The 12,374-nt window shown below is 43.0% G+C and overlaps 1 protein-coding gene across 5 annotated transcripts in view; it reads left to right on the top strand.

The window, feature by feature from the left end:
- ERG (ETS transcription factor ERG) overlaps positions 1-12,374 on the top strand; it is a 65,753-nt gene that overhangs the window by 20,799 nt on the left and 32,580 nt on the right. For all 5 annotated transcript variants that reach the window (XM_068425427.1, XM_068425426.1, XM_068425429.1 and 2 more), the window contains exon 2: positions 10,122-10,339. In XM_068425427.1, the coding sequence (XP_068281528.1) occupies positions 10,122-10,339 (218 nt within the window). The remainder of the gene's footprint in view (positions 1-10,121; positions 10,340-12,374) is intronic.

The raw sequence follows: 12,374 nt of genomic DNA, 5'->3' as shown, positions 1-12,374 counted from the left end.
CCTATACATTTCTCATCACTTTGCTGATGAGTTTGTCTTTGATACATAGTATGCCTTAGAGAAAAGTATTTTAAAGCCTGAGTTATTTTTACTTTAAAATTTTTTCAGAGATTGAGGATGGGATTATCTAAAAATGTATGTGTATACGTATACTTACGTGTGTATATATATAATGGGCATAAATATATAAAAAAATATATGTGGTAGATCAGCCCACCACAATTAACAAATATTAAACTTAGCATAAGCATAATGTATGATCTTGTAGTTTAGGCTAAACCGTAGGAAAAAGAGCTGCAAATGTTACCCTTTTGTGATAACACTGGACAAATCTTTTGAATAGGGCAGAAAAAAGATCATGTGGTATCTTTATGTTAAGAATATTCTCAATAAAAAGTTACCCAAACCAAAGTACCAGGGCAGTTACTGTGTTCAAGCAAGGTCTTTAGTTCTGGAAAGAAGACTAACTCCAATAAATAGGAAGTAATTCTCGAAGACATCCCATTCAAACTGCTGGGGCTACCCATGGTGACAAAGATGTTAAGAGAAAACACGGAAAGGATAGGATTGCATGCCTAGAATGGGATTGGCATCTGGTTTTAGGCAGCTATTTTGTCCCCAAGTCTCTTTCCCAATATCATTTTGATCTATTAGCAGAAGTTCATAGCAGGTGTGACATGCAGCCTCAGTTCACTTCCAATTGGGCTGCAGTCCACTTTACAAACCTGCCACCTGTTTTGCCAAACAAATCTTTGCTTGAAGGATTGCTGAAAAAAAAACCCCCAGATATTTATATTTTTTAACAAAGTAGAAGGTTGTCTGCTCCTTCAGATTGATAAAGTCCTGTACTAGAAAAGCAGGGTAGAAGCAACAGACTAGCCCTGGGCTGAGACAGAAATGAAAAGGAGTTTTACATCCAAGTTTTCCCAGTTTTCTAGTCATTTTGAAGCCCTAGAAGTTAACAACCAAGCATGAGGAGGAAAAAACTTCAAGCTTTCAAAGTTCATAATGGACAATACTATCAAGATGAAAAGGAAGAAAAGTCTATTATATTGAGTGAAAAAATAGTCATTCAAACTTCAGTGTTACAGATCTTTATATGGATGGAAGTGCTAAAATAAGCATACAAAGCTACAGTTTCTTTAAAAAAGCATATACAATATACAATCTGCAGGATACAATTGTATTGTTTTTAGCATTGGTGAATTAAGGTTGACATAATCATTCAGGAATACGTATTCTGAGCCCAACTGATCATTGTGCTGCTCCAGCCCTGCAGCCACCTAACCCCATTCGTTCAGCTACTGGCGCAGTAAATAAAACCTGGTGTTGCCTCAGCCTTTAAGTAGTTTACCAGCACGCTACTCATGCAGAAGGAAAATCAGAACTGGACTCATCACTGTGTAGCACCAGATTGTCTGCTTTATTCCTAGGCTTTTTGATACAGTCTTGTGAATTTTGAGGTCTGCTTTCGTTCAGAAGCCTGGTGCAGTTCTTCGGTGGTTGTGCATGGTCAGAGCTGCTTCCAAACATACCTCTCTTGCAGTCACTTGGGATTGAACATGCACTGAAACGAATGCAGGACGGAGTCTTTCATCATTGCATTTGAACAAACCTGCTGCGTTGCTTTGATGGTGGCCAGGGCATGTGACATGTATGAAAGTTTCCTATTTCCCTTTATTAACTCTTGGTTTGAGGTTAAACTATTCATTTGCACTTTACTGTCAGAAAAAGACTGCAGGTGAAATAATTGATTGTGAAATGGCAGATCTTTAAATCAGATGCTCATGGACACTTCCTGATCTCTGGAAGTTAGTGGTTCATCAACTCTACTCAGTGTGATAATTTTAATATTTGGGATGCAGGGTAGTCCCAAATATGGTGCAGGGCTTGGCATGAGGGAGATATGTTTTCTAAGCTGAGACCCATTTTTAGTCATTCTTACCAAAGTCTCCCCATCTGCAATAGTGGAACAGTGATTTTTTCTTATTTTATGGAGCACTTGGAGACCTGGAGTTGAATGCCTCGTGCTACAAATACTACCCTATGATGAAAGGAGGTGATAAAAATAGCTTGGGCAAAAATATGGTTTGCTGACATTTCAGGAATGACAGTCTATATATGATAAAGCACCACAGTCTACATTTTAATTTATAATGTCTCAGAATTTGTTCATTAAGACACAAAATGTTAAACTTTTGGGCTTAGCCATGAGGCCTCTGTTCACATTACTAGTCCTAGTGAAGCCAGGAGAATGACTTACTTACTTACACAAAGAGAGCTGCAGGATCAGTCCTTAAACATCTGCTGTTGTTTCCCAGAAATAAATCTAGCCTGAAATTTCATAACATCATTTTGATGGATGCTTGATTATTCCTTTTTTCCAAGTGGGACTGCAGCAGTGGCTCTCCTTAGCTTCCAAACATCCTTTGTATTTTTCTCAGCGTGAGGTGCAGATATCAGATAAGTGGCAGCACCGGGCCTGTGTTTGGATTAACACGGACTGTCCAAGTGCTCTTTGCAAATAGATGGAGGATGTTAGCTGAGCTGGCAATAAGATTCTCATGGGTGGAGGTGAGGACAACATCTGTCTTTCCTATCTTGTACTTGCCAAGGCTTTTTGTTGTTTCTGAACTCTCTCATGAATATAATATGTGGATTTTTGTCTGATCTAATGAATCCAAGACTCAGAGATTTAGAAGGAAAACATATTCCAGATGTGTGCTGCAATTCCTGACTCAGGTGACTGCATTTTAAGTAGTAACCTTTTCCAGTATGTTCCATACACCATATTGAGTATCTTGCGAAACCACTTCTTTTGCGAATGGTCAGAAGAGTGTTGTAAGAGCATCATGATTAATAAGTTACAGCAAAGCTAAAACATCAATCATTTGTCTTTTGTTTCACCAATTATTGCTGGATGCAACGAATCCAAGGCTCAAAGACTTGGCTTTAAAGCAGGACTGCAAATTCAGGCTAGAAGCTCTTTAAGCAGTTCGACCACAGCTTGCTTTATTGTGCAGTGATGCCTGTTGCAGACGTGAGCGGAGCGGAGTTTCAGACTGGAAGACTGCCCGCTGCTCTGTGAGGTTCTGGTGTCCAGCCTCGCGTGTGCTCTCTGTTCCAGTGTAGAAATGGCATTCCTGGCCTGTTTGAAATTAGGCTTTCATTCCAGAAAAACAGCTTCCTAGAGCATCAGAAGATGTAGTCTGAGGAAGAACAGAAGAATAGCAAGCGCTAAGAGTGACCTGGTAAAGTCTGGAGCTGCTGTACCAAGGTGCACACTGTGTGCTCTCTTGCACACTTTCACCTGATTTTTCTTTCAGTTACAACTGTACATATTTTGATTGCACACAATTTCAATAACAAATGTTATCAAATATACAAGGGATATCGAGTGCAAAAAAGCATGGAAACACTTAATAGAGCTAATTGCATGGTCTTAATCAGAACAATCTTCCCTCACAAAATGCAGGTCCTCTCCAAATGTAACTGTTTATTAGAGCGTTTCAACATCTGCAAAACACATGCCAGCGTGTTACAATTCATCCTTTTAATAAATGTTTTGGTGAAAGTTTTCATATAACAGCTTTTTGTCTAATTTAAAATGAAAATAAGTCCCAGTATGTCAGAATTCTTCATAGAACGGAGAATTAATTTTTCTGACCAACTGTAGACATCTGACAAGTGACAGTTAACAGTCTGTGTGTGAATGGATTGGGGCTGTGTGGAACTCTAAGCTTGTGCTTGCATATGTATTATCATGAAATCAGATTGGAGAAGAAGTAAAAGTTGTTTGCATTAATGAGGAGAAATGTCATCAAACCGGTGTCAAAAAATAGATTATATAAATGCAATGACATATGGCAAAGCTAGTTACAAGTTCTCGATTGCAGTGTTATTGGAAGTCCCTCAGAGTCAAGGGTAACAGGTCCGTTCTGGAGTGTGGGAGTGCTGACTCCACAAGCAACAAATGCATTTCACTGTCTGCAGCATCTCTCAATGTACAAAGAGGATTGTTGCTGTATTTGTGTCTCCTCATGCATCCTCCTCTTTATGTGTAGTTCTTGCCCAGTGTCCTACTGGTTTGTGGCCAGTGTTTTTCATCATAGTGGTGAGCTATTGCCTGCTAGGATTTTGACAGTGCTGGCCAGTAGGTTCTTGACTTTCAGAGTTCTTAATGCGTTTTTTTGAGCAGCAAATCACTTGATAGATTTTGGATAGCCAATGGGGATAAAAAAGATATACTAAACCTTTTCTGTTACAGGGATTAAGCAATAAACCATGGAAATACTTGAAGAAATGAAAAAACAGAGCTGAATGTTTGGGGATATACATATATACACACACATAGAATGCATATGTACCTGGAGACATTATTCAATTTGATTGACATACAAATGAACCGAAATGGTCTCATGTCTAAAGTGGAAGCTGGGTTGATGACATGGAGGGACAGTGCACAAATGTATTTCATGCACAAGTTGGCATGTTAGCTAATTAGAATTAGCTTGAGAAGAAGCATTGCCAGGTTAGAATGGCCTCCAAAGTCTTTTAAAATCCTGCTGCAGTATTTTTTCCTCAGTAACCCTCAACACAAGCAAATTATGCTAGGCAACTGCACATCTCATTATCTTCTTTAATTGTTTCTTAAGTTTGATCAAGCTTTAGGAAAAAAAGTGTTTGTCCTTAGTCCCTGACATTGCATATAAGGGACAGGTCAGCTTGCATATACTTTTCATGATGGGAACTACTTCAGTCACATTTCCTGTAACTTCGTGTTTCTAGGCCAAGTAATCTTGCATTTGATTAAGTAAACACCTTTGTCCTAATGACTTTATGCCTGCTTTAAAGGCGTTGCTGTACCTATTGTTCTACAAATTTGTCAGTCTGTTATTTTTTTTTTTTAACTTATCAGTGAAGTATAAGTCAAAACCAAATAGAGAATACATTTTGTTCTTTTATCATTTGTGCGTAAAGTCCGAGTGAAAAGCCAGGTTTTGCATAGCACAAGCAATTGAAAAATAAAAAAGTCTTAATGAAAGAATAGATTTTTATGTTTTACTGGTGATGTCATTAGAGGAAGTATGTGGAGAAAGGAAGACGAAATAAAGATAATCCATGTCCAGTATTGACCTCAGATACTATTGCCAACAGCTCTACTTCACAGACTTGCATGAAAGACCTTTCCCACCTGCCACTGTAAGCAGTATGTGTTGCTTTCTTCATATTACACTACCCCAGACACTGGTTACTAGAAATGAAAGGCTTAATTTCTGAGTTGTCGTGAGAATATGTTATTGTCATGCAAAATCCAGGAAGATGACCCATCCATTACTAGAATTATTACCATAAATGTACAAAACTTGGCAAGATTGAAAGGAGCCTTATAATGAATGTATTTTATAATATTAATATTTACCTTGCTTTACTTTATCCACTTACTGCTTGATGTTGCCACACTGCTCCAGAAACAGTATTAATGTGGATGAGAAAAAAAGATTAACATGTAAATGAGTAATGAGAAGTATTTACTAGAAATAGAACTGACATCCATATGTAAAAAAATCCTGCCAAGCGTTGTCAGTATTAATAGGCTTGTCTACGTTTGTACGTGGCCAGACTGTGCGACTGTTCATGATGGTGAATGCTGACAATTTTTCTATTACATTTGGTCCAGGAGCTTGCATTTAGAGTTATAGCAGAAAGCACATTCTTTAAGTCTTTGTATTTAAGAAATAAATACCCATACTGCTTTCTGTCAGCTGTTCAGCACAGTAGTTTACTGTTAGAGCCTTCCTTCCATAGGGTTAAGGCTTGAAGGCTTTAATTAGTGAAGAGAAATCAAGGAAAGACAAGATGAAACGATGCATGCAAGGAGCAGCTGAAGGACATTTTCTTTCTCTTTTTGGAGATACCAAATTATGTCAGTTATCAGACATTCTTGTATAGCTGAGAAATGCTTCATATCTCTTTGTGCTATTTCTATGCTTTCCCACAGTACGAGTTTCACATGAGATTATATCAGGTTGTATTAGCTCTGATTGTTCAGCATCACTGTGTCTTGCAGGGTCAGTGGATTCAGAAATTTTTCACTTTTTAAGATCACTGAGAGCAAGAAAGGCAGCAGTTGACAATCCTCGTCACACAACTCCCACTCGTGTTGGAGAAAAATTTTCTCAGTGCGAGAGGATATGCAAGGACCCCATGTATCAGCTGTAGTGGTTGCTTGTGAATTGACATCAATGGTCCTGCCTGCATTTGAAGGAGAGGGCAGTCAGTATGACTGCCTGAGTCCTGGCTGATAAGAGGAGCAGCAGAACAGATGCTAAACGTATAGTTTCTATATTTCCCACACTGAAACCTCAATCTCACTTATGTGCGAGAAGAGAGAAAAGATGGTTAAAGAGGAAGTAAGGCTAATTGTAGTTTAGACCATGTTCTTTAGTTATGCTGACTCCTCAAAATTACGCAAAAGCTTAGATGGCCAGTTCAGCTTTTGTGATGTGCTCAAGGGACGGGTGATACATGTTCTACTGTCCTTCAAGACAGGCCAGCAAAGATCAGTGAGGACGCGGAGTAAAATGTCAGAGATACTCACTAGACTACATATCAATAAGCCTTCCACAGAAGGACTAACCCAACAGCGTGCAAAGTTGGCAGACACTCAGGTATTCCTACAGAGCCTTTACAGACTGTCAGTGTGCACTAACTGATAACTAGCAGGATGGAATACAGATGAGTGTTTGCTATTAACTCAGAACAAAACTCTATCTGGTAAAGTGAGCTTTTTTTTGTCCATGAATAACTAGGCATTTTTTCCTGAAATGTGAAGTCTGAGTCTGGCTCTTGGGTTCATTTCTGTTTGTCTTGTTTTTGACGTAGTCTTTTAGATATTCACACAACCCTTATTAATTGGGCTTATATTGCCAACATTTGCTGTCCTCCTCAGGAAGTTGAAATGTGCGTACTTACCCTCTTTGTGCAACATAATGAGCATCCATAGCACAAGCAATATTTATTGCCATTTAATAATGCCAATAAATAGAAAACCCATATTTTTTTTGTTTACATTTATACCTACCCTAAGTATTCATAAATGAACTTACATTAGGTGGAGTCAGGTTTAATAGGAACCAGAATAAATTTGCCTTGTTTCACTTGTGTGGGGGAGGATGGGAAATATATCCATTATTTAGTGTTTGATGCCTGTTTTGAAAAGGTCTATTAGTAAATGATTGTATTACAGAGTAAAATAATATTCTGCATGTTGTATTTGCAATCTTGTATCTGCTTTCTCCTGTATAATCCACACTTTCATGTATTTACTGGAGCTAGCTCTTCCAAAATTAACATTTCATTACATGTTTTTTGACTCATGTATTAGCTCTACAGTTGGGCAGAAAAGAGGGAACTGTGCAGTCAATAGTCTCAGGCATGGGATGCATTGTGATCAGCTGTCTAGGCTGTGTATATATCTATCTATTTATCTATCTACTATCTATCTATCTATCTATCTTTATGAAGAACTCTCATGGACTGTTGAGAAAGAAGTTTGTTTTTTCCTTCCAGCATAACATTTTCTTTCTTTAGTTTTTGTGATATGATCCCTACTGCTTTACCATCCAGGCACATCAAGTCCCCGAGCTGTCTCTCTGCACAGTGTAGCCAGGGAGCAGCCTCTGGGGTGGAAGGGACCAGCAACCATCTCCCCCCACACCTCCTTGAAAAGCAGGAGCCATCTTCAGGCTTTCCTAGAAATGGCTCTTCAGAAAAGCTTCAGACCACCAGCAGCAGCAGTTTTTAGCAGGCCAGAGACTCACAGGAGTCTGAGAGGCGTGGCAAAAAGGAGAGGTGGTTATTCTGGCATCCCTCCTGTCTCGCAGAAGCACTTTCACACCCCCAGAGACCCAAGAGGCAGCGGTTCAGTGGCTAGGGGCAGGTTGCGGGAAGAGCATGCAATGCAGGGGTAGTAACTGGAGAGTTAAAATTAATGGTGATAGCAGTAACCTTTGAACTCAGACGGCGTCTGTATAGCAGTACTGAAACGGTGCAGATCGCTGTCTGATTTTTTCATCCTGGCCTGTGGCGAGAAGAGGGAGTTGGCTAGTGTTAGTGATTCAGTCATGACTCTCATGTCACTTGGAGGCTGCTTGAGATCCCATTCCCCAAGTCAAGAGCTTAAGAGGTGATCTCAATTTTCATGAGAGGTAGTAAGAAGAAAGTGATGTTCCAGCCCTTGCAGTCGCAGAGAAAACTATGAATACTAACAGAGTTCACCCCGAGGGCTCACAAACCAGGCTAATAAAAAGAATGATAAATGTATCCTCCCTTAAAACGAACAAATACAACTGCTGATTTTTAGGGCAGCATGTGACTGCCAAAGCCTGTGTAAAGCCCTCTTCCAGCAGCCGGGGAAGGCAGGAGCCTGCAGGCAGCCGCCCGGCTTCCCGGAGCCGGAGGACTCCCATCGCTCTGGCTCTTTTCTCTCTCCCCTCTCCGCTCCGTCCTCCTCTGCTGACAGGGCCACGCGGTTTTATTGTCCTCCCGCCGGCCGTCAGCGGCAGGGGCTGGCGGCAGCGGGGCCCACACACGCTGCCTCGCGAGGGTGCGGTCGTGCGTGGAGCACCCTGCCCCAAATCCGGCTCGGGCTCTCTGCCGCCGCGCCCCCATCCTTGGCCCCCGCACGTCCAGCCATCGCCAGCTGGCCATCTCCACGGCTGCTGTCACCTGGCACACGGCACGCCGAGCCTCCTCCGTTGGCCCGGTGCTGGGGCTGGCTCCCTGGCTGCCGGTGGGGGCTGTGCGGGAGGGAGGGGGGTGCTGGGCTGCCCCATGCCCTGTTTTGGTCATCTCAGGGCAGAGCCGTGGTGCCGGGGCAGGGGGAGGGAGTCATGCTCTGGATTACCGTCCATTTACAGTCTTACCCCCCCATGTTCACCTTAAGTAAGCCCTGGAGAGAGGGGCTTTCCTTGGAAGGCTGCTTTTGGAGGGGTGGCTCCCCGAGCCTGTGCAATGCTGGGGACCAGCAGGAGGGTGGGAGCCCAGACGGCTCCCGTGGCCGGAGAGCCTCGGCTCAGGCAGGACAGGTCCCTCTGGCAGCTCTTCCAGGAAGAGGCTCTTCCTGCAGCTTCCCGATGGGCCCGGCAGGCACGCTGCCTGTCCGAGCCGGGCCCGGGCACTGCCTTGCTCCCATGACTTGGCTCCAGATAACGTGGGCAAGAAGTTGGTGTAAATACAAATGTGTGGCGGTGGGGAGAGGGGGGAGATGCCTTTGCTCCCTCTGGCATCTGTCCAGTCTCCAGCCAGCCGCGATGGCAACCACCCCACCACCGAGGGGCCTGGGGAGCCCTGCCGCCCTCAAGGGCCATAACTACAGTGCTGCCATGGCAAGGGAAGGTGGCCAGGGAAGCCCTTCCCACAGCACCGGAGTGGGATGCCCGGCCAGGTGGCCTGCCAGGAAGGGTTGGTGTGAGAGAGAGAGAGGCAGCTGGTGGGCATGTTGTCCTCTTGGGGCTGGTGGTGGGCACCTCCACCAAAGCTGGCGGCAGATGCTGGCAGAAGGAGCAAGGTCCCTGGACTGGCGGTTGTGCCCAGCTGTCTCAACTCCCTGTCCAGAAGGGACTTGGCCTTGGTTCCAGAGGAAGGAAGAGGAGCTCCCAGTGAGTCGGCAAGGGCTGGCTTTCGGTCGTTCCTTGCAGGGGCAGTTAAAGCAGTGATGGCAGCTTACTTATGCCCCTGGCAGATCTGGCCCTCAACGTCCCTACCTGGGATGCCAGAGGCCAGAGCTTCACTGCCTGTCCTGCCCTCTCCTCCCTCCCAGCTCCTGGCCACTACTGCTAAGTGTTTTGTAGCATGTGTTTGTGCATCTTCTCAGCCGCTGGTGGGAAGGGTCTCCCCAGGGGAGAGGTTGTCCTCCCACTGTATGCTGACGGCATGTCTGGCACCATGAGTCCTCACCTCCACCTACAGCAATGGCGTGCCTAAAAAGTAATGAGCATTTAAGCAAGTGGCCAGCTGTTCATCTTCTCATGAGATGGACAAGCCCTTTTTTCCTTAGGATATATTGTAATGTCTGCTCTGGAACATAGTCGTGCTGACTTCTCTTCTCTGGTTTGCAGGAAGCGTTATCAGTGGTGAGTGAAGACCAGTCCTTGTTCGAGTGCGCCTACGGATCGCCTCACCTTGCGAAGACAGAGATGACGGCCTCCTCCTCCAGTGAATATGGGCAGACATCAAAGATGAGTCCACGTGTTCCCCAGCAAGACTGGTTATCGCAGCCCCCAGCCAGAGTCACCATCAAGATGGAGTGTAACCCAAACCAGGTTAATGGGTCAAGGTAATAAGGCCAGTGTCACTGTGGCTCAAGTACACTTTTTCTTGTGATGGATATAGCTCAGTTGTCTAAATCTGTGAATCTAGCACCATTTTAGATGCCCCAAGATAACCCACCTGGCCACCAGCTGCTGTCCCAGAAGCCTACAGGTCTCTTGTACATTGTGGGTCACACCTGCCAGCCCCGTTCAGGTGTTATAGAGGGTCTCAAATGGTGCGACAGGCACAGTCTTCTCATGAGCTTGTGCAATACCTTTCTGTTTTCTCTGACTGTGGATAATTTTGGATGTGAACTTGCATTGCACACAAGGTGAAAGAGCATATATTAAAGTTAGCAAAACGTGAGTTTGCTGTAGGCTGGGGCAGCGCCATTGATGGTGTGGCATATCTGATCTAACACTCAATGGAAGTTGTCAAAATACAGTAATATCTAGGCAGTTGCCTTTGCTCTAATTATAACCAAACAGAAGCATAGGAAGTAAATTCTTGTAATGGCAGAGGGAGTGAACTATTGATCTTTGCTTTTATATTTACTGTAAACATAGGGCCAAAAGGCATAACTGTGGAGTTAGATTTAAGAAAGGCTCATGCTGAAGAAACAGCACATGTATGGAGGCAAGCAGGGGAGTAGAAAGGAACAGGAAAGTAAATTACTCAGCTCAACTGGCAGTAGCCACAGCCTGTCAGTGCATTAATTGTTGTCTTGGGACTTTTTTTATGAATGTCACCATGAAGGAGAATTGTATCAATTAAACTGAAAGAGTTGTGCAGTGGATTTGAGGGTATTGACTGGTAGCTCTCCCAAGCATAGGGGCACTCTATGGGTTTTCTTCCATATGAAAAATAAGATGAAGATTTTGGGTTTTTTTTCAAGGAAACTATCCAAACAAGTGCTTTCCTGTTTAAAATGTGTGACTGTCAAAATAGTTTTCCTTTGGTGTTGCTGAAGGGCAGAGGTCCAGAGAGTCGGTTGCTCACAATTGCTGGTGATGTACCAGGGAAGGCTATACTTCACATCTCTGTCACAAACACCTGCCTACTAATCTCATCTCCCAGCATCAGTTGTTTAGAAAAACCTCAACTATGGGCACTGTGGTTACTGTTCACACTTGCTGTGCTAATGTGGTGAGCACCACAAGCAGGGGCTAAGTGGTTTGACAGCTTATCACACCTACAATTTTCACTGATAAGGATGGAAATCGTGCTGAAGTCAAATCAGAATTTCCAGTGAATAGTCAAAGATTTGAGATACGTAGAAGTAAACAGTGAACTGAAGTTACAAAGAATTAGGGAAAGACTTCTTGTAAGCCTGCGTATTCAGAAATTATTCACAATCAATTTCAGTGAGTTTTTTTTTCTTTTTTTTGTGCTAAGTAAATGCACAGATATAATCATGAATGGAATATTGATTCAAAACCAGTTTCACCTCCTTCCTAAAATTGCCTCTAGGTATTTGTGCTGGCATTTCTGTAAGAGAACTGATCACAGTTTTTCTCAGTGTAAATTCCATGAAGTGCATTAGAGTAGATGATGATAATTAGTGTTGATTGTTACTGAGAGTAGTTTTAATAATTTGTAATGTTATATATAACTGAAGTCAGTCATACACAGACTCCTACTTTGACATGCTCCCAGATCTTAAGGAAGAGTCTAGATGATACAGATCCATTTGAAATCCAATTGGTCAATCACATTTTTAAAACCATCAAGCCAGAATCCTGAATTTGCTGTCTTGGATTCCTGAAATACATAACTAGCCTGAGTATTAGAGCTGTTTGTGAATCACAGGTATTTGGCTGTTGCTGTGATGGTTTAAGGACAAAACCATAGGCTGTCTTTTGTTAGTTGACACCTTGTCCTGTCTAATCCTCGTTAGTAACCCTGGTAAGGGTTATACTCCGATTTAGGAGGTCAGGATCCTTACCAAGACCCAAATGTGTGCCCATAGTAAGAGCAGCTAAATTGGGTCTCTGGGAAAACCAGTATAGCCTGTGGGTGAGAGCACGGTGTAGAAAATACGCTGTCACATAGCAGCATGC

Source organism: Nyctibius grandis, chromosome 2 (genome assembly GCF_013368605.1).
Source record: "Nyctibius grandis isolate bNycGra1 chromosome 2, bNycGra1.pri, whole genome shotgun sequence".
In the NCBI taxonomy this organism is placed as follows: Eukaryota; Metazoa; Chordata; class Aves; order Nyctibiiformes; family Nyctibiidae; genus Nyctibius; species Nyctibius grandis.
Note: the sequence above shows the minus strand (reverse complement) of the source record. Positions and strands in the feature narration are given on the sequence as shown.